Source organism: Pleurodeles waltl, chromosome 7 (assembly GCF_031143425.1).
Source record: "Pleurodeles waltl isolate 20211129_DDA chromosome 7, aPleWal1.hap1.20221129, whole genome shotgun sequence".
Classification (NCBI taxonomy): domain Eukaryota; kingdom Metazoa; phylum Chordata; class Amphibia; order Caudata; family Salamandridae; genus Pleurodeles; species Pleurodeles waltl.
In genome coordinates, this window is record NC_090446.1 from 8,251,467 (window position 1) to 8,271,098 (window position 19,632).

The window sequence follows — 19,632 nt, forward strand, 5'->3', positions numbered from 1 at the left end:
CTCTAACCTCTGGATTTTTCACTGAATATTTTTCCATGTATAGACCAGTTCAGTCAGAAGTGATCTTATAGGTTTTTCTTTTGCTTTAACAGGTCAGGCGGCTGTGTCCGTGATGATAGTAGGAGATGACCAACAACCTTCGGCACGTCCTCCGAACGCCCAGGAAAGTGCACGAGTTGCGGAACTTGGTGCAGGTGAGGATCTCTTGTTAGAATGTTCTACTTGCATTATTGACCTTCAGAGACCTGATCTACTGTTCTCCTTGGCACAGTATCATCTAAGGGTCCCACACTTCACAAAGATGACAGCAGAGCGCTGAGACATCCGAGGTCAGCTTACTCAAATAAGCCTCTGTCTTTAAAGGACACTTTGCTCGATACACAGCAGAACAATGCACCAGCCTAACCTGGCACTCTTGTATCCTTATTTAGTAGTGCTGGTGAGCCCTTCAAGTGTACTTGCGTTTCTCCATCATGGGCTCCTCGGTAATAGTCAGTCACAAAGCCAACAGTAGGACCTATGTGCAGCGATATTTTTTGTAAACAAGACGTTTTACACATTTTGAAAGGTGGTATTGGTCAGATGTGATTTATACTTCCATTAAAGAAGCCACTTGACCTTACTCTGTCACTCGTAAGGGCCAAGTGGTAGTCATCCGCTTGCAAACACTTTTAAAAGGAAAAATAGACTAAATCAAGGGGAAACAGAGATAGAAAGCCAGCAGCCTTGTAAGTATGGAATCACTGTCCCATGAGGGCCTGCAAGCAATTACCTCCAGTTTGTTTCTTCTATCCCTTCTGAGCAGGGTGTCTGAATACTGCCTACCCACTTATTTTTCCTATTCTGACAAAAAATCCCTTGAACTCTGCATTCCTTTGTCTTCAATTAGTGTCTTTAACAGTCGTGTTTTCCAGCATTTGGTGATTGGAATTCCTGTATTTGTCACCATTTTTGACATGTAGTCTGCCTCCCAGACTGACAGATCATGGAGACATTTTTGTCAGAAATTGTTGCAGATTGACCAAAAGACGATCCGAGTCTGTGCCAAGCAGTAGAAGCCCAGAAACTCAGTAAGCTGAAGATGGGCAGTCCCAGAAGTCTGGAGAGCTCCTTCCTCTGGTTCGAACTGGCAGCTGCTTCCAGATCACTCTCCTTTCGCAGGTTCATGCCCTGATTCCCGAAGCTCTGCTAAACAACAGCTGCTGCTTCTGGACAGAAGGAGCACAGGATTCTATTTTTCTTCTTGATCCCTTTTACACCTGGCCCTGTTTGCAGGGTCATCACATGTCTTTTTGCCTCATTCCTCCTTATTTTTCTGACCAGTTTTTGTTGGCCTTAGGACTGCTAACCAGTGCTAAAGTGCACATGCTCTCTGTGTAAATTGTATTGTTGATTGGTTTATTCCTGATCTCATACTTGATTTACTAGTACGTCCCTAGTAAAGTGCACTAGAGGTGCCTAAGGCCTGTAAATCAAATGCTAGTAGTGGGCCTGCAACACTGGTTGTGCCATCCACATGAGTAGCCCTGTAAACCTGGCACAGACTTGCCACTGCGGTGTCTGCAGTTTTAAACTGCCAATTCGACTTGACAAGTGTACCCACTTGCCAGGCTCGGACCTTCCTTTTTCTAACATGTAAAGCACCCCTAAGGTAGGTCCTGGGTAGCCCCATGGGCAGGGTGCAAGGTATTTAAAAGGTAGGACATGTACAGGTGTGTTTTACATGTCCTAACAGTGAAATACTGCCAAATTCGGTTTCACTGTTGCAAGGCCTATCTCCCTCATAGGTTAACATGGGAGCTGCCTTTAAATAACCTTAAAGCGCAGTTTCCTCTTGAGAACAGATAGAAAAAAGGAGTTTGGGGTCTCTGAACTCACAATTGAAAAATACATCTGTTAGTGAAGTTGGGTTTTAGATTGTGTGTTTGAAAATGCCACTTTTAGAAGGTAGGCATTTTCTTTCTTAAACCATTCTGTGACTCTGGATTCCCTGTCTGTTTGTGGATTCCCTGTCTGGGTCAGTTTGACAGTTGGGCCGTTTGTGCATATCCTCTAGATAGTGACACAAAGGATGCTGGGGTGTAGCCTGCATATCCTGATGGGCTATCTGAGCTAGAGGGGAGGGAGAAGTGGTCATTTCCACTTGAAAGGGCTGTGCCTGACCTCACACAATACAGTCTCCGACCCCATGGAGTGTGTCTGGGGCCAGGCCTGGGCAAGACAAGATCTTGTCAAAAACAGAGACTTTCCTTTGAAATTTGTCTACTTCAAAGGCAGAACTGGGTATAAGAAGTGTACCCAAAACCCTGGACTTTTAGAATCTTTCTGGAATCAAGAGGAACCTCTGCCCAGTAGAAGAGCTGGAGGAGGAGTACTGTGCCTTTGCTGTGTTGCTTTGCTGGACTGGCCTGCAGTTGCTGCTTCTGCCTGAAAAGAGTGCAAAGGGTGAACTTTGCTGTGTGTCCTGCTTGAGAAAGTTCTCCAAGGGCTTGGAGTAGAGCTTGCCTCCTGTTGGAAGTCTCAGTGATATCAAAGACTTCAGTTTCCTCTTCCCACACCACTGCAAACTGTGTGTTTGGTGCTGTTCAAGGAGAAAAAACCACAGTGACGCAATCAACGATGCCGCTGGCATGCACCATGACCTGCTGACGCTGCACTGCCCCGCTTCGCACCGCGACCCTGGTCTCACCAACGCCATCATTGGACGACTTCAACAAGCCGCTGCTTGCACCGTGACCTGTGGGCTCGCACTCCGACATCGCCTGCTCAAAAGCAGCCTGGGCATCCCCAATGATGACGCTCCTGCTGACACCGGCGCGCTGTCTGCACTGTGGCCTGTGGACACCACTCGTGAGGTACATGAAGCACCGTCCCATCCCGCACCACAGCCCCGGTCCACTGACGCCAGCACCATCGACTCCAGTGTCGTCACAAGGCATCCCTGCCTGCACCCGTGGCCAGTGGACACCGCTCGTGAGGGACACGCAGTCCCGTCCCGCACCACTGACTTGGTCCTACCGACGGCATTGCTTCACCAACGATGCCGCCGCTGCCTGCACCATGACCTGGTCACACCGCACGTCGTACCTCACCGCTTCACACCACAGCCCTGGTCTCACCGACGCTGCTGGATGCCATCACCGAGCCGCTGCCTGCCCAGTGACCTGTGGGCACCACACGTCACATCTTACCGCTTCGCACCGCAGCCCCGAGGCCATCCACACCAGTGCTCCTGACTTCATCAGCACGGAGTTCGATCTCAAAGCGTGTGACTTCAGGGGCCCGATGACCCCTGGACCGACTCCGGAACCGACTCCGAAACGCCAGTGATGCCACTCTGGAGCTCATCACGAGGATCACTATGCCCTGCAATTCCAAAGGTTCTGTTTGTGGGTCTCCCCGACACCGTAGATGGCCCCCGACACCGCAGCCAGCCTGAACTGTTGGTTTTGTTGATCACAACGGCATGATAGCCCCAGGTGGAGCTATCGACTTCAAGGAAATGTATTTTTGAGTAAATCTTGCAACATTCATATCTTTAACACTGTGTGTTGTATTTCTATCGTTTTGGTCTTGTTTTACACAGATAAATGTTGGCTATTTTTCTAAAACTGGTGTGGTGTCCTTTTGTAGTGTTTTCACTGCGTTACTGTGTGTTATGTGCAAATGCTTTACACATTGCTTCTGAGATAAGCCTGACTGCTCGTGCCAAGCTACCAAGGGGGTGAGCAGTCGTTATCTGAGCGGGTATCTCCCTTATCCTGACTAGTGAGGGTCCCTACTTGGACAGGGTGCAAACCGACTGCCAACTAGAGACCCCATTTCTAACAATCCCAAATAAAGAAAGGGGAATGTTTGATCTCTGTCTAGATCCCGGCTTTCTCAAGATGCTGTCTCTGAGTCAAGTTCTACTGGGCCTAGATGGGTGTGGGTTCTTACCTGGCATCCTGGATCTCCTCTATGCCGCCTTCCATCTTCCATTTCTCCCTGCCCGCGGGTGTTACCTGAGGCTCACCTTAGGATTCCAGCACTGTCAGTTCAGAGTCTTCGTGCCATTCTGTGGGAAGCTGGCTATCGATGCGGTGCACCAGTGTAAGGGGACATTATGCAGATAGTTCAGGGCGACCCCTATTGGCCGACAGAGGTTTAAATTATATAAAACTAAAAGCTCTTTTGTGGTAGTGTGGGTGAGCAGTAAGGCTTATTATAGGACAGTGCTAGGCATGTATTGCACGCACAAAGTCAGTAAGCGAGACGCACACACAATAAAGAAATCCAACACCAGTTTAAAAAATAACACAGATTTTATATGAATTTAGATACCAAGATCATTGGAATCAGGTAAGTACTTTTCGAAATATGAATTTCTATATGTTTCAGAAGTTGACAGTGCAATTTCTGTAGCGATATTGTTATCCTATGGGGAAAAGACAGATACTGCATTCAGGCACTTAACGCCTTACAGGACTGTTCTTCTGGAGTTGAGGTAGGTATAGGGCAAGGTCCAAGGCAGCACCAACTGGTCACTTCGGGAGGCCCTGGGGATCCTGGTGCAGAGGTGCTTTTCATCCTCGGTGCCCTAATGTTATCCTATTGGAAAGAAACAAACACACATACAGGTTGTAGGAAGCTGGCCTGGTGTGTGGTGGGTACCCAAGGTACTTCCACCTTATACCAGGTCCAGGTATCCCCTCTCAGTGAGGTGTAGTCATTGTCTAGAAGCCAGGCTCTCTAGAGGTAGCTGTGGATGAGCAGCCAAGACTTATCTAGGAGACATGCAAAGCTCATACAATACATACCACTGTAGTCACACAGCACTTACTCACATGAAAGAAAACACTCAGTTGTACAAAAATAAAGGTACTTTATTGTTGGAACAAATCACCACAAAATACTAGACAGGTAACCCACCCTTAGGAGGTAAGTAATACACTAAATACATACATTATCAATCAGAAATAGGCATAGAAAAGGTTAGAAAACAGCGCATATAGCAGTAACCAATAGTGACCCTCGGAGGAGCACAAACCATATACAAAAAAAATGGAATGCAAACAAGGTACCCCCCACCAACGTAAGTAAATTGGGTAGAGGGGAGCTGGGGATATCAGAAAACCACAAAGGTAAGTAACACAGTACCCTCCAGCGACCAGGAATGCATGAGTAAAACATTGGATTTTCCCCAAACCAGCCAAAAGGAGGAAAAGAAGAAAAGGAAGACACCCAGAGAAGACTGCGAAAACCATCGGTGGACTCCTGAAGAAAGAAGACCTGTGGAGAGAGGGGACCAAGTCCAAAAGTCACAGTGGAGTCCAGGAGGAGTAGAAGGTACTGCCCACCCAGCTGTGGATGCAGGAGTTGGTCAACGGTAATGAAGAACAGGTCAGCACTGCAGCCCTGGAGCCGGAGAAGAGTTCCTGATGGATGCAGATGGAGTCCCACGCTCGAAGGAAGATTGCAGACGGGTGAACAGGTTTTACCCATGCCTTGTCCACGTGTTCCCAGTCCATTGAACAGATGTCGGCATCTCCTTGTCTGTGTGTTGCGTATTTCAGTGAACAGGTTTCAGCCACGCCTTGTCCATGTGTTCCCACTCCATTGAACAGATGTCAGCATCTCCATGTGCATGTTCCCACACCATTGAACAGTTGTCATCATCTCCTTGTCTGTGTGTTTGCTTATTCCAGTGAATAGGTTTCAGCCACGCCTTGTCCATGTGTTCCTAGTAAGTTGAACAGATTTCAGCATCTCCGTGTACCTGTTCCCTATTCCAGCGAACAGATGTCAGCATCTCCATGTCTGTGTGTTGCGTATTCCAGTGAGCATGTTTCAGCCACGACTTGTCCATGTGTTTCCAGTCCGTTGAACAGATTTCAGCATTTCCATGTATGTGTTCCCAGTCCATTGAACAGATGTCAGCATCACCATGTACATGTTCCCAGTCCATTGAACAGATGCCAGCATCTCCATGTCTGTGTGTTGCGTATTCTAGTGAACAGGTTTCAGCCACGCCTTGTCCATGTGTTCCCAGCCCATTGAACAGATGCCAGCATCTCCATGTCAGTGTATTGCGTATTCCAGTGAACAGGTTTCAGCCACGACTTGTCCATGTGTTCCCAGTCCATTGAACAGATGTCCGCATCTCCATGTACGTGTTCCATATTCCAGGGAACAGATATCAACATCTTCTTGTCTGTGTTGCATATTCCAGTGAACAGGTTTCCGCCACGACTTGTCCATGTGTTCCCAGTCCGTTGAATAGATTTCAGTATCTCCTTGTCTGTGTTGCGTATTCCAGTGAACAGGTTTCAGCCACGCCTTGTCCATGTGTTCCCAGTCCGTTGAATAGATTTCAGCATCTCCTTATCTGTGTTGCGTATTCCAGTGAACAGGTTTCAGCCACGCCTTGTCCATGTGCTCCCAGTCCGTTGAACAGATGTCCGCATCTCCGTGTTGATTTGTTTCCTGTCCCTTTGTTGGTATTTCCAAGCTCAGTGAGTGTCTCCTTCACCAAGTGTCTGTTGTTTAGTGTTCCCCAAGCCCATGTTATAACGGTCAGTGTGAGTGTTCCACTGTCAATGCACAGACGCACAGATTCTAAGCCGAAGAGTAAAATAAATTGCGTGTTCAACAGGCATTTGTGCAAAACTATGTATCGGTGCAAACTGTTGTTCTTACCATTTTAATGTGGCCAATAATAATACATACAGCATGCGGATAGTAGTGGTGCAGTGGGTGCGCCTCCTATAGTTATTCCAAAGTAATCGGCTCTTATGATTAGAATCAGAACAATCAGAGTAAAATGGTATGCGGCGCTGAACAGTAATGTATGCCTTACTACCTGAAAACATGCAACGATGCCTCCAAGGTGACACCATGCATAAGGTCCTAAAGGTACCGCAGCACTCTTGAGCAGTCCACAATAACAACGTCATTCAAGTAGGTTTGATAGTAGTGAGATCAATTTATTGTTGGTATGGACGTCATTGTAGCTAAGTGAATATGAATCCACAATCACAGCCAAACCGTAATTCGTCACATTTGTGACTTTTTCGGGGCAGTAAAAATACATAAAAATATGTGTTACAAGCCTTATATGCAAATTTAGAGGATGATAGCATAATGTCCACGAATCCAAACATAGGCGGTCATTACGAACATGGCGGTAATGACTGCCAAACCGGCGGTGGCGGTCATTACCGCTAACGTCATGGCGCTCCAGACCGCCACATTCGGAACACAGTTCACTACCACCCACCGCCAGGCCTGAATTGACCGCCGGGCCAACAGTAGGCATATTCGACCCGGCGGTGGAGGCCAGACCGGCGGTGGGATTATGATCCCATTTCCATCAGGGATTTCCTGGTGGTAATCCCTGGCGGAAAGCATACCGAGGACAGGAATTCCCTTTCCTGTCACCTATATGTGACACGCCAGGCCCCCTGCTCTTGCCACTACCACCACCCACCCCCTTTACCCCAAAAACCAACCCCTCCCCCAAATCTCCATGTAGGCCTCCCAGCTCCCCCCTCAACATCCCCACCCACCCCCCCAATACATACAGGTCCCCCCCAAACCCTTACATCCTCATGCACCCATACACCTACATGCACACTCGCATTCATACGCACAGACACACATCCCCCCTTCACAAACACTCACGCACACCCGCATGCACTCACACACTCATACACAATCCCCCCCTTCCCTCGCGGACAGCGCTTACCTGCTCTGTGGTGCTGCTCCAGGAGGGAACAGGCTCCTTGGATGCTGCTCCGCCTGCATCGCTGGGTCTACATAAACTGCCACCCCTATGACTGCATCATCATAGGCATGGCGGTGTCTGGACTGACATGGCGGGGAGGGTGGAGCAGCATCCACCCCCGCCTCCGACCGTCAGCATGGTTGGCCTCACCACCATCAATGGCGGTGAGGCTCCATGCAACGCAATATGGTGGGATGCCTGCCGTCGTCACTGGCGGTCTTCTGTCGACTGTCAGCATGGTTAGCGGCAGGCAATCCCACCATGTTCAAAATGACCACCATAGTGTTGCTATGTCGTCCATCCAAAGTGAGGGGCATGAGGTGAGACACCCCTCCGAAGAGAGGAAAGACCTGTCAAAGACACACATAATGTGATCTTGCAACTCCTTACCAGGTAAGTAAACCATGCGAAAAAGAAGAAAAGAAAAGAGAAGAAAAAGGGTGAAAATTGAACCCGAACCGAAGTAGAAAGATGTGTTTGACTAAAAATGATATCCACGAAAAGTGCAGAAAGTAGATGAAGCCATCTAAACAACTTCCTAAAAGAACCCGACAAAGCAGCAAAGAGAAAGCCAAGAAAAATACATTTAAACCTCGGTACCTGGTTAGGTGTAAGACGTAAGTAACACGAGAGCGACATCAGGCCCATAAGTCAGAAATCTCCATATTCTAGGTAGCATATATAACATTGAAATCAAATATCGAAATCAGGGACCTCAGTTAGAAAGTGGATAGATGAGCAAACACTACTCACCTCGTTAGCAATAAATCTGTCTACAAGGTGAGTAAAAAAACGATCGATGATTCCTGTGACGAGAACAAGTACCAAGTCATGACGCAATAAAGACCATGATAAGTCCAAACCTGCGGTGGGGGAACTAAGGCATGCGGAGAATTGGGATAATGTCCCCCAAGACTAAATATCAATAGATATCAAATGACAGGTGACAAATAATAGTGTGGTGCAAATATCATACAAAACCGCAAAAGCCATTCCCTATAAAACAATGAAAAATAGGAAATAGTAGAGTCTCCTAAATGTAAAAAGAGGGAGCTTATCAAGTAATAGGTTTGTACATACAGAAAATACCATGAGGCCAAATATAGAAAACCCGAAACCACAAAATTGTTACATAAACCTAAACAAATTCTGTCAAGTCTTACTTAGTAAAGCTAAAGTCAGAAAGCACACAAACAAGGGTAATTCAAATTACCACAGCGGGGGCAATTTGAGAGACGTCACGGAGTAAAAAACCCACTTGGAGGCAACAAAACAACGTGCACCTGGAGCAGAGCTTTCCTGACGAGTTCAGAGATCCAAAGAATGTGTGGCGTCCCGAAAGTGTGTGGCCGCCACACCAATCTATGAAACATACTGTAAACACAGAGAACAGACACAACTTATGTGTAAGGGTGGCCCGTGTCCAGTGGCGGCCATCATAAGACGTGCATCAAAATTAGCCAGTGCGCCTGTGGCTCATAATAACATTGAGATGATAATTCAGAGTGAAGTGATATTACGGATCCTCTTTTTACAGGTGATTCCAGCGTGCAAGTGTTGGGACCTGGAGATGAACTTCAGCCTGTCATGCCTACTCCGAACAGCCCTGAAGGCGAGAGAGTCAGTGAGCTTCCTGCAGGTGAGGACAGCTTGTTATAATGATGTAGATAATTTATTGACCTGCATAGATCATAACAGCAGTAAGTGAATGAAACCTAACCTTGGACGATTACGACTAATATTCTCTTAACAGAAGTCACATTATTACACTATACTGTCTTGGCATACTAGACCTTGACGGACGGATTTGTATGTGCCAGTACCTGAACCCGGAATTGTTCCTCTTGGTTGATGGCTCAAAGTACTCTAAGGCCTTAGTTTAGAGAGTGAAAGGAGGATGTTAGTCTGTATTAAAGCTGTGGGATAGTGATTTGTCTGGCAGCTAGCACATTGCACAGTATAGTATGGGCGCTAAGCAAACTTATAATGAAGGGATGAACAAGTATTGTCAAAAAAATAAAAGGTAAGTGCAAAATTTCTGTGAAACAATGGTATTACTATGTCATTAACCGAGACTGCGACTGCACCAGACTTTACCGCAGCAATTCCCACCCGCATCACCAGAATGGGACAGCTTCACAGCCATCTCCACTGGATGCCTGACTAAGCTTCTCCAGGCCAGAAATACCACATTATGTGCGTACAATATCATCCTTTCGTTGCTTGTGAAGATCTCTGAAGAGCCCTGACACCTCTATTGAACTTCATTAACGCATCACTAGCCCAAGACATCCTCTTAGAAGACTTAACAAATAGTCAAGACTTGCTAGTGGTGAAGTCCAACCTCAACCCAAGTGACTGCAGTTGTCGTCCAGAGACCAGAAGATCAAAACCAGTGCTCTCTCGCCAAACTACCAGCCTGGGTTGGCAGCTGTCAACGCCACTGAACACGAAAAGTAATGAACACCACTGTGCTCCGAATGGGTTTTGATAGAATGTTCTTGGTTGTTGAAGAACCAAATAGAACTAGTCCAGGTGAGCTCCTCCAGGCCCTTAACAATTCCTCTCGCCTGTGGTGCCCCCAAGTCTCTACCTTCTTACTTGGCATCTTCAGCCTGTATCTGTAGCCCTTGGAAGTGCTTGTGGCATCCGCTGTGCTTTTGATACAACTGGCCCACGACATTGCTTGACATGCTGCCTCCCCACCATTCTATGAAATACGCGCAGGTCCTTCCTGAATCTGCCTGGAAACAACAAGGCCCACGGCTGGTTCACAGAACGCACTCTTGGGGAATCTTGGAGGGAGACCAAGTAGTTTAAAGTCCTTGAGCTTCCACTCTCACATCAGCTTCATGACTCCGTATGACACCGCTGAGGATGGCCAGGCATTCTTGCTGCCTGTGTGCTTCCTGTTGTCCAGCACATTTTGAGTTCCCATCCCCATACGTCTCAACAGGAGCACAGTTTTGCGACTTTCCACCTGTTCTTGTGAGTTTGTTGGCTCATGTAAGTGTGTGTTTGAACCAATAAGTGTATTATTACGTGTTTGCCTGTGTTTTTGATCTATTTGAGGGCATTCTGTTATCCACCCTTGCTGTGGGGTCCTCCACATCTGGATTTCAGGGAAATGCTGGTCCCTTTGCATTCCTAGTGCATGAAGATTGGATGGTAAGATGGTTCCTGGATAGGATAGTGCATAGTAGGCTCTGAGGAAAACTAACCATGGCCCCCAATGCCCTTCCCGGTGACCTGGAAACTGGACTCCACTGGCATAGAGCTCTGACATAAATTCTCAGTTCCTTGCCTGACCTACCCTTATTGCTGAGATGTAAAGATTCAAGCCCTCAAAGAGGGGTCAAACATCATGTACTGGTGAATAAATATGGAGACAGACGATTTTCTTCTTAGATAATTAAGACTATTCAATTATTTTTAAAGTTCAGTGCGTAGTTGGCTCATGAGTGTTTCTTTGTTTTAACAGGTGGGACTGACCCTTCAGTGAGGATAGTATTGAATCAACTAAAGGATTTGACATCTCCAACGAGCACTCGGAAACAGAAAAGAAGTGCTAACCCTGATGCAGGTCAGGAGATCCAATTATTTTCCTTTTTTTCAATTATTTACATTTTGCAAAACGTTAAGATTACCAAATCTTAGTAAATTACCCTGAAAAAGATAAATACTCTCTCTGGAAGATTAAATGTAACCTTGCCTGTCAACAAGCCTTAGATTTGTGTAATAATGAGGGTGAGGATTAACCTCTCTTCTTTCAGATGGATCTGTGTTCGATTATGCCTGACCCTGACACAGTTAACCCCCCTTGACTCCTAATTAAAGGCATCATTCATCCTGATACCTTGCTGTCAGACCATCTTCTGGGGTCATTGGCAGGCAGGGGTTACGGGGCCTCAACTGTGCTTTGAGATTGTTTGCCTCAGACATCCTGGTGCCTGTCCTACTGTGGCTCTGCAAACAGGGCACAGTACAACCCTTTCCACACTTAACACTCGAGTACCAAGGGCGAGCAGCTTGGAGCGTAAGAGTTCACAAGGCCAATTCACTAATGTCCAGTTGTGGGCTTATCTTTTCAGGAAAGAAAGTTCTTTATTCACACAGCAGTACTTAATACAACACACTAAGATAAACTGAAAGATCCAGTGTTTCCGAGATATATATATATTAGCAGATGGTGGATCGATCCTGCACACTTGCTAGCCCCTCTATCTCCCCCTCTGTATCTGGTTCTGGGACGCACGCAGTGGGCGTGCCGATGCAAGCCCCTCTGCGCCAGAACAGCACAGGTCCAGGAATTCTTTCCGGTCGGGTGACCATTTGGTAAGCTATTCCTCCCAACAACTCCTCTCTCTTAGGCCTATACTTAAAACCCACCTATGCTACCCTCTGAACTCGATCCACAGTGAAACATGTTTAACCTCTGGTTTTTCCTGTAAAAAAATGAATATATTTAGGGAGGAAGTGAGGCTATCATTAAGGGATAAGGAAACTGGGACTTGTTAACTGTAGATCACTTCCAGGTCATAAGACAGAAATTAAAATACTCATACAGGAGGAAGAACTAGATGTTCTGTTCCTCACTGAAAACTGGCTGCACGAGAGATACAGATGACATCTACTAGGCTACTACATTAACAGAGAGGACCAGATAGGCAAGAAACAGGGTGGGGTTGCATTGATTCTAAAAGATGAATTTAGATCTTGTATCGCCCCGCTTACAATTCCAGAGTGTGAACATTTTCAGTTCGCCATCTCACTTCCAATACCTGCACGTTTACAGAAGTACTAATACATAGACCCCCTGGTGCCAGCACTAAATTCTTAGACTGGCTTCCCGAAGTACGAGCCACTAGCATTCTAGGACTGAACTCCCGCACAGTATTAGGGGATTTTAATTTGCACCTTGAGGAGCGTAATAATGCAGCGGCTGTAAGGCTAAAACCGGACCTAGAGGCCGTCCAGGTGACCCTAAAAATAGATGCCCCCACACATGAGAAAGGTCACCTAGTGGATCCTATTTTTAGTAACAATCCAAATGTATAAAAAATAAGAGAATGCTCTTACCCTGGACAAATGTCAGTGAGAGAATCAACGAACCCTGAGCCTAGCTCAGGACGTAATTGGGATAAACTGTCTTCAAAGGATTGGAGGGGGTGCGAACGAGCACTCCCCCACCACGAGAGGTAACCCAGATGAAGCCTATGAACGCTGGGGGGGACTGGATTACCCGTACTTCAGATGAATGTAGTCCACCTACAATAACAGCTGATATAAAGTTCAAGTTGAATCCTCCCCTTGGTTTAACTCTCATTTAGCGTCACTGAAGAAAAAATGTAAAGGGTTGGAGAGGACTTGGAGGAAATCAGATCAGCCTCATCTGAAAAATGATTATAAAGCAGCAATCAAAAATTACCATCAGGAAATTAAAAAGGCCCAGTCAATTGACTTTGAGGAAAGAATTTCTCAGGCCGCAAATTCCCCAATGGAATTATTTACTATTGTCAAGTCACTTAGTACAATTTAACCAGGCAGTGTCCTCCCGCCGCCCTCAGTAGCTAGATGTAATGAGCAGCCACTTTTTTCCAGGAAAAGATACAAATATCTATAACTCAATATTAGGTAACTCTGAAGATCTTTCCCATCAAATGCCTAATCGGGAAGCATCAGTAATTGTTTCACAATTGGTAGGAATTTCGGAGCTGGATGAGGAGAAGGTTCAGCGTTTATCTAAGACTTTTGGCAAACACCACACTGGAGCATGGCCTATCCACCATATCTTACGCAGATGACACAATCAGTAGTGCACTAACAAAGAGACAGAACTCTGAACAACAGCAACTGGCCCCGTGCCAGATAAGGTTGCTAAGTGGATGGCTAGCTGCTGCCTCAAATTAAACGGCGACAAAACAGAGGTTATGTTTCTGGGAACTAATCTAACTGCATCAATGGATTTAGGATAGCCAGGCTGCATGGGGAATACTACTACTCCCAAACCCCTTATAAAATATCTGAGAATGTGGATACTTGAAGATCTTATCATGGACGCACAGGCAACCAAAGTAGCCTCCATCTGTTTGGTACATTAAGGACAATCTGGAGAATCTTGGAGCTGATCTCCGAATATTCCAGACGAACAGTGGTTCAAGCTTTAGTAATTTTCCATCTGGAGTATGGGAATTCCCTTTAACTAGGCTCCCCAAAATATGTCACTGAAAAGTTACAGGTAATGGGGACTGCGGTGGCAAGATTGCTGCTGAAAATCTCTAGGTCAGAATCAGCAAAAGAGGCCTTGAGAACACTGCACTGGCTGCTCGTTGAAGCGAGAATTACGTTTAAAACTTTAAGCCTGGAATATAAACTTCTCAACTCAAAGGTCCCACATAAGCTGAGAGACCTATTATCGCCATATTCTCCCCTTAGACCGCTCAGGTCTGCATAGGGCCATCTCCTGAAGATTCCAAGTATTCGGAGAACCAGATGGGGAGGTACGTTATTTATCTATCTTGCTCCCAAACTATGGAATGCCTTACCACTGGATATAAGACGTCTGGAAGATGAACTTTGGTTCAGAAAGCTACGATTGGGTAGGTGGACTGACATTCCATCAAAACTGCTCACTTCCACACGTAGTGCTGGGAGGCCTCAGGGTAGCCATGCGCTTTATACAAGCTTAAACATAAACACAAACACTACTGCACCTGGCTGTCATTGGTGAGGCTGAAGGAGTAAAAATGAAAAGACAAGAGGGAAAGCCTCACCTAAAGGCTTCCTCACCATTCGCAACAGTGTCTGAAGTCTCACCCCTCCCCACTACCGGTCAGCAAATGGCGGTGTCCAGGAAGACTAATCCTCACCTCCTTGGTAACGAAAGTCCTCAAAGAATAGCTAAAGGAGCACTGCTGCTACTCCCTCCACTTACTCTGGCTCACTCGCACACACCACGCATGTACCATCAATGCCACACACACAACATGCTTAACATGAACTTAGGATTGCATACGAGCGGAACCTAACACCAGTGGATCAGCAGGAGACTCGGTAATAATTTCTGTTCACACTGCTGATTCTTGAAACGTGTGCTGCGTCCATCAGTATCAATGCCAAACCCACTGACAGTACAGCAGCCCTCTGCAGGGCACTGCCCTCCCAGTCACAGAGCCAACCCGTGGCCTCCGGACAGTTACAGACGTGGGCTCCGCACTCACTCTACTCGGGATGCCAGGTAAATGTACTCAGGTACTCAAGCTAGGGGGTCGCGTCTCTTTACCATGCACGGGACATTCTCGCTTTAACACTCGGGGCCTGATTTAGATTTCGGCAGACAGTTAATCCATCACAACAGTAGCGGATATCCCGTTGCATGAAATCCAAAACCCATTATACTCTATGGGATTCAGATCTGGCGGGCGGGACATATAATTCGGGCCCTTAGTTTGAAGTACTTCAACTATATATGGTGGCCACTTTGGAATACAGTTGTATCAGGCAGACATAAATGGTAATTCAGTCCACATATCTGAACTGACTGTTTGAGAATTCTGAATGCTGCTTAAGAAGTGACTGAAAAAATATATGTAACAATAATATTAAAATGAATTTCTTTAAGACAAAAATGGCACAAAGGTGATTAAGGGCCAGATTTATATGCTGATGGTGTGTATAATCCGACAGAATCGCAATGGAGTATACACGCTACCAACATAATGGCCCGCCCGATTTATTTACAGGGAGGCCATAGGATTGGCTACGGCGGTGACTACTCCATAACCACTATAGCCAAAGATTCCCAAAGACCCGACGGACTAAGGGCCGTCAGAGAAAAGGCTATGTGTCCGCCCACCCATTCGGGATGGTTGGACATGTAGCCATTTTTTATTTTACTCTCCGTCATCGCCAGGCAAACCCTGGTGGTGAGGAACAGTAAAAAGCAAATAATGCTCCCCCACCATTACAGAGGACTCCCGTGAGGGGGGCATATCTTTTTAATTTTCAAAAAGAAAATCCAGTTTGACACAGCTCTGCACCAAATTGCGAGGTGCTTTGACAGGAACCACTGTGACAGCGGTTCCTGCCAATGTATTATGACCACCTGCTTAGCGGCCATTTATAAATTTGACGGACAGCCCCTCTGCCATGGGGTTGGAGTAATTTAGTCCGTACCATTGGTGGAACGGTGGGCCATCCATCAGTGTATAAATTAGGCCCAAAGTTACTCTTGTAGTTGTGAAAAAGGGTACCTAACAAACACTCTCATTCCGTAGAATGGTGTTTAACTTTCAGTATGTTACTGAATTGGGACTATGTCAAATCCCACCTATTCTTCTTCACATCTAGTGTTGTAAAGTATGTCCTAAAGATTCTCTGCAACTCCCAAACATTGTTATGTTCTGTATCTTCTTTTTAAGAAATGAGCCCACGTGAAGTCTGGTCAATGTTTATTAGTATTCTCTACAAATTCATAGAAGCAAGCAACAAAGCGTCGCCCTTCTCTCTGGGATATGGGAAGGCTAGATTTGTAAACACACACACTTAATTATAGTATTTTAAGGAAGTGAACAACTGACATCACAATATAATTTTAAACAGAACATGTTCTTTGGTGGGAATAGGGAAGCCAGAGATGCATCAAACTGGGCGTGAAAATGTTACAGCAATTAAAACGCTGAAAGTTCATGCTTAGTGTCGCCGTGCAGTAACGAGGCACTCAACAAGTCATCACAAGCCGAACCACTCTAGATCCTCTGGGGGAGTAAGGGTGACCAGTTCCTTCATCAAGGCTTTTGAAAGGATGGATGGCGACTCTTGATGCCCCTGTGGAAGTCGTCCCCATGTCTACTGCCCCTCCCCCCTTGTGAATGTGGAAGGTCTTCATTTATACAATTAGAGACAACAGCAGGACACAAATAAGCAACAGCGAAGCTTGCCTCATTTACTGAAATGCGAGATAGAATAGTTGCTGGAGGAGGTACAATAGGACACCCCAGTATTACCACATCATTCAGAGTTTGTAGTTATCTATACATTTCTCTACCAGGCTGTTTAACCTTCAATAACAGATCACATTTCTGCTGCAGAACATAAATGCTATTGAGGACTAAGCAGTTATTTATTCATAGGATTCACTATGATTTTGGTCGGCTAAACACAGATCCAACTTCATCTGCATGTTTAGAGCAGAAGAAAGAGAGTATTTTAGAAATCGACTTTCGCTCAACATCACTACAACTTTCTTCATCAACATAACCCTTAGATTTACATAAAATAAATAAGGATTGGCTTGCTTTTAATTTGACTACATTTAAAAAGGCACCATCACCTGTGCAATCAATGGTAATTTTCAGTTTGCATAAAATATCTTTTCCCCATAAACACAGGCTGATCAGCAGTAGGACAAAATATTATAACAAGCATGTTCGATGGCATCTGTCGCTGTAGATACGCATGTTCTGCAATAGCTCGCCATCTGGTGTTGGGCCGGAGTGTTACAAGTTGTTTTTCTTCGAAGAAGTCTTTCGAGTCACGGGACCGAGTGACTCCTCCTTTTGTCTCCATTGCGCATGGGCGTCGACTCCATCTTCGATTGTTTTTTTTCCGCCATCGGGTTCGGACGTGTTCCTGTCGCTCCGAGTTTCGGAACGGAAAATTAGCTAATTTCGGAAGATTTTCGTCGGTATTGTTGCGTTCGGGATCGGCGTACTTAGATTCCACACCGCATCGAAGATCGAAGAGCTCCGGTGCCCTTCGGGGTAGTTTTTCGATCCCCCGTCGGGGCCTGGTCGGCCCGACCGCGTGCTGAAGAACGCCGATGGAACGGACCCCGTTCCGTTTCTGCCCCAAATGCCACAATAAATACCCCTACACAGACCAACACTTGGTCTGCAACCTGTGCCTGTCACCTGAGCACAGCGAAGACACCTGCGAGGCCTGTCGTGCGTTCCGGTCCCGAAAAACACTCCGAGACCGTCGAGCCAGAAGACTTCAGATGGCGTCCGCACCGACAGCCCAACGGGAGTTCGAGGAACAGGAAGAGGAAGGTACCTTCTCGATCCAAGACTCAGACTCCGAAGGATTCGACGATACACAAACCGTGAGTAAGACGTCGAAAACCACACAGAGAAACATTTACAAGGCCCAGGGGACGCCACTGCCATCCGGCCATGGCTCCACCCATAAATTCGGTGACCGACCGTCGGCACCGAAAAAGGCCCAAACAGTGCCGAGGTCGTCCGACTCCGGTCGAGACACCGGCACGCAGCCTTCTCGGGACCGAGAAAGTGCTGGAGACAAGCCTCGACACCGAGATGCCGGTATGGACACGGCTCGACGCCGAGACAGCGGCACCGAAGCAGATCGACGCCGAGAGGTTTCGGCCCCGAAAAAGAAAAAAGTCACCTCGGAGCCGAAAAAACACGCAGACAGGGTTTCGATGCCGAAACAAACTGCAAGCGACCCAGCTTCAGGCTCTTATACAGAAGAGCACTCGCTCACCTCCCAAATGCAAAAGCATAGGTTTGAGGAAGAGCTACAAGCAACTGATGTGGACCATACGCAAAAGCGTATCTTCATACAGCAGGGGACAGGAAAAATAAGCACCCTTCCCCCCATTAGGAGAAAGAGAAGGTTGGAGTTCCAGACTGAACAGACACCACAACCAAAAGTGGTGAAAAGAGTTACCCCACCACCCTCTCCTCCGCCCGTGATTAACGTCTCACCAGCACAAACTCCATCACTCTCCCCAGCTCACACCACCATGAGCCAGGGTGACCAAGATCAGGACGCATGGGACCTATACGACGCCCCAGTGTCAGATAATAGTCCGGAGGCATACCCTACGAAGCCATCTCCACCAGAAGACAGCACCGCGTATTCTCAAGTGGTGGCTAGAGCAGCACAATTTCACAACGTAAGCCTCCACTCAGAACAGGTCGAGGATGATTTTTTATTCAACACACTCTCCTCCACCCACAGCTCATACCAAAGCCTGCCTATGCTCTCTGGTATGCTCCGGCACGCAAAAGACATCTTTAAGGAGCCGGTCAAAAGTAGGGCAATCACACCAAGGGTGGAAAAAAAGTATAAGGCGCCTCCTACAGACCCGGTTTTCATCACTACACAGCTGCCACCAGACTCTGTCGTTGTAGGAGCAGCTAGGAAAAGGGCCAACTCTCACACATCTGGAGATGCACCACCCCCAGATAAAGAAAGCCGCAAGTTCGATGCAGCTGGTAAAAGAGTCGCAGCACAAGCTGCAAACCAGTGGCGCATCGCGAACTCCCAGGCACTACTTGCGCGCTATGACAGAGCCCACTGGGACGAGATGCAACATCTCATTGAACATCTGCCCAAGGACTTACAAAATAGGGCAAAACAAGTGGTTGAGGAGGGACAGACCATTTCCAACAACCAGATCCGCTCCTCCATGGACGCTGCAGATACAGCTGCACGGACAATTAATACATCTGTAACTATCAGAAGGCATGCATGGCTCCGAACGTCTGGATTTAAACCAGAGATTCAACAAACAGTTCTCAATATGCCTTTTAATGAAAAAGAACTGTTCGGTCCAGAAGTGGACACAGCGATTGAGAAACTCAAAAAAGATACGGACACTGCCAAAGCCATGGGCGCACTCTACTCCCCGCAGAGCAGAGGGAATTACAGCACATTCCGTAAAACGCCCTTTCGAGGGGGGTTTCGGGGTCAAAGCACACAAGCCAGCACCTCACAAGCAACACCGTCCAGTTACCAGGGACAGTATAGAGGAGGTTTTCGGGGACAATATAGAGGAGGGCAATTCCCTAGAAATAGAGGAAGATTTCAGAGCCCCAAAACCCCTACTACTAAACAGTGAC

General features: G+C 46.8%; 1 protein-coding gene across 2 annotated transcripts in view; it reads left to right on the top strand.

Annotated features, from left to right (window-relative positions):
* LOC138303512 (uncharacterized) overlaps positions 1-19,632 on the top strand; it is a 111,145-nt gene that overhangs the window by 57,255 nt on the left and 34,258 nt on the right. For both annotated transcript variants that reach the window (XM_069242695.1, XM_069242696.1), the window contains exons 9-11: positions 93-194; positions 9,303-9,404; positions 11,247-11,348. In XM_069242695.1, coding sequence (XP_069098796.1) covers positions 93-194; positions 9,303-9,404; positions 11,247-11,348 — 306 coding nt within the window. The remainder of the gene's footprint in view (positions 1-92; positions 195-9,302; positions 9,405-11,246; positions 11,349-19,632) is intronic.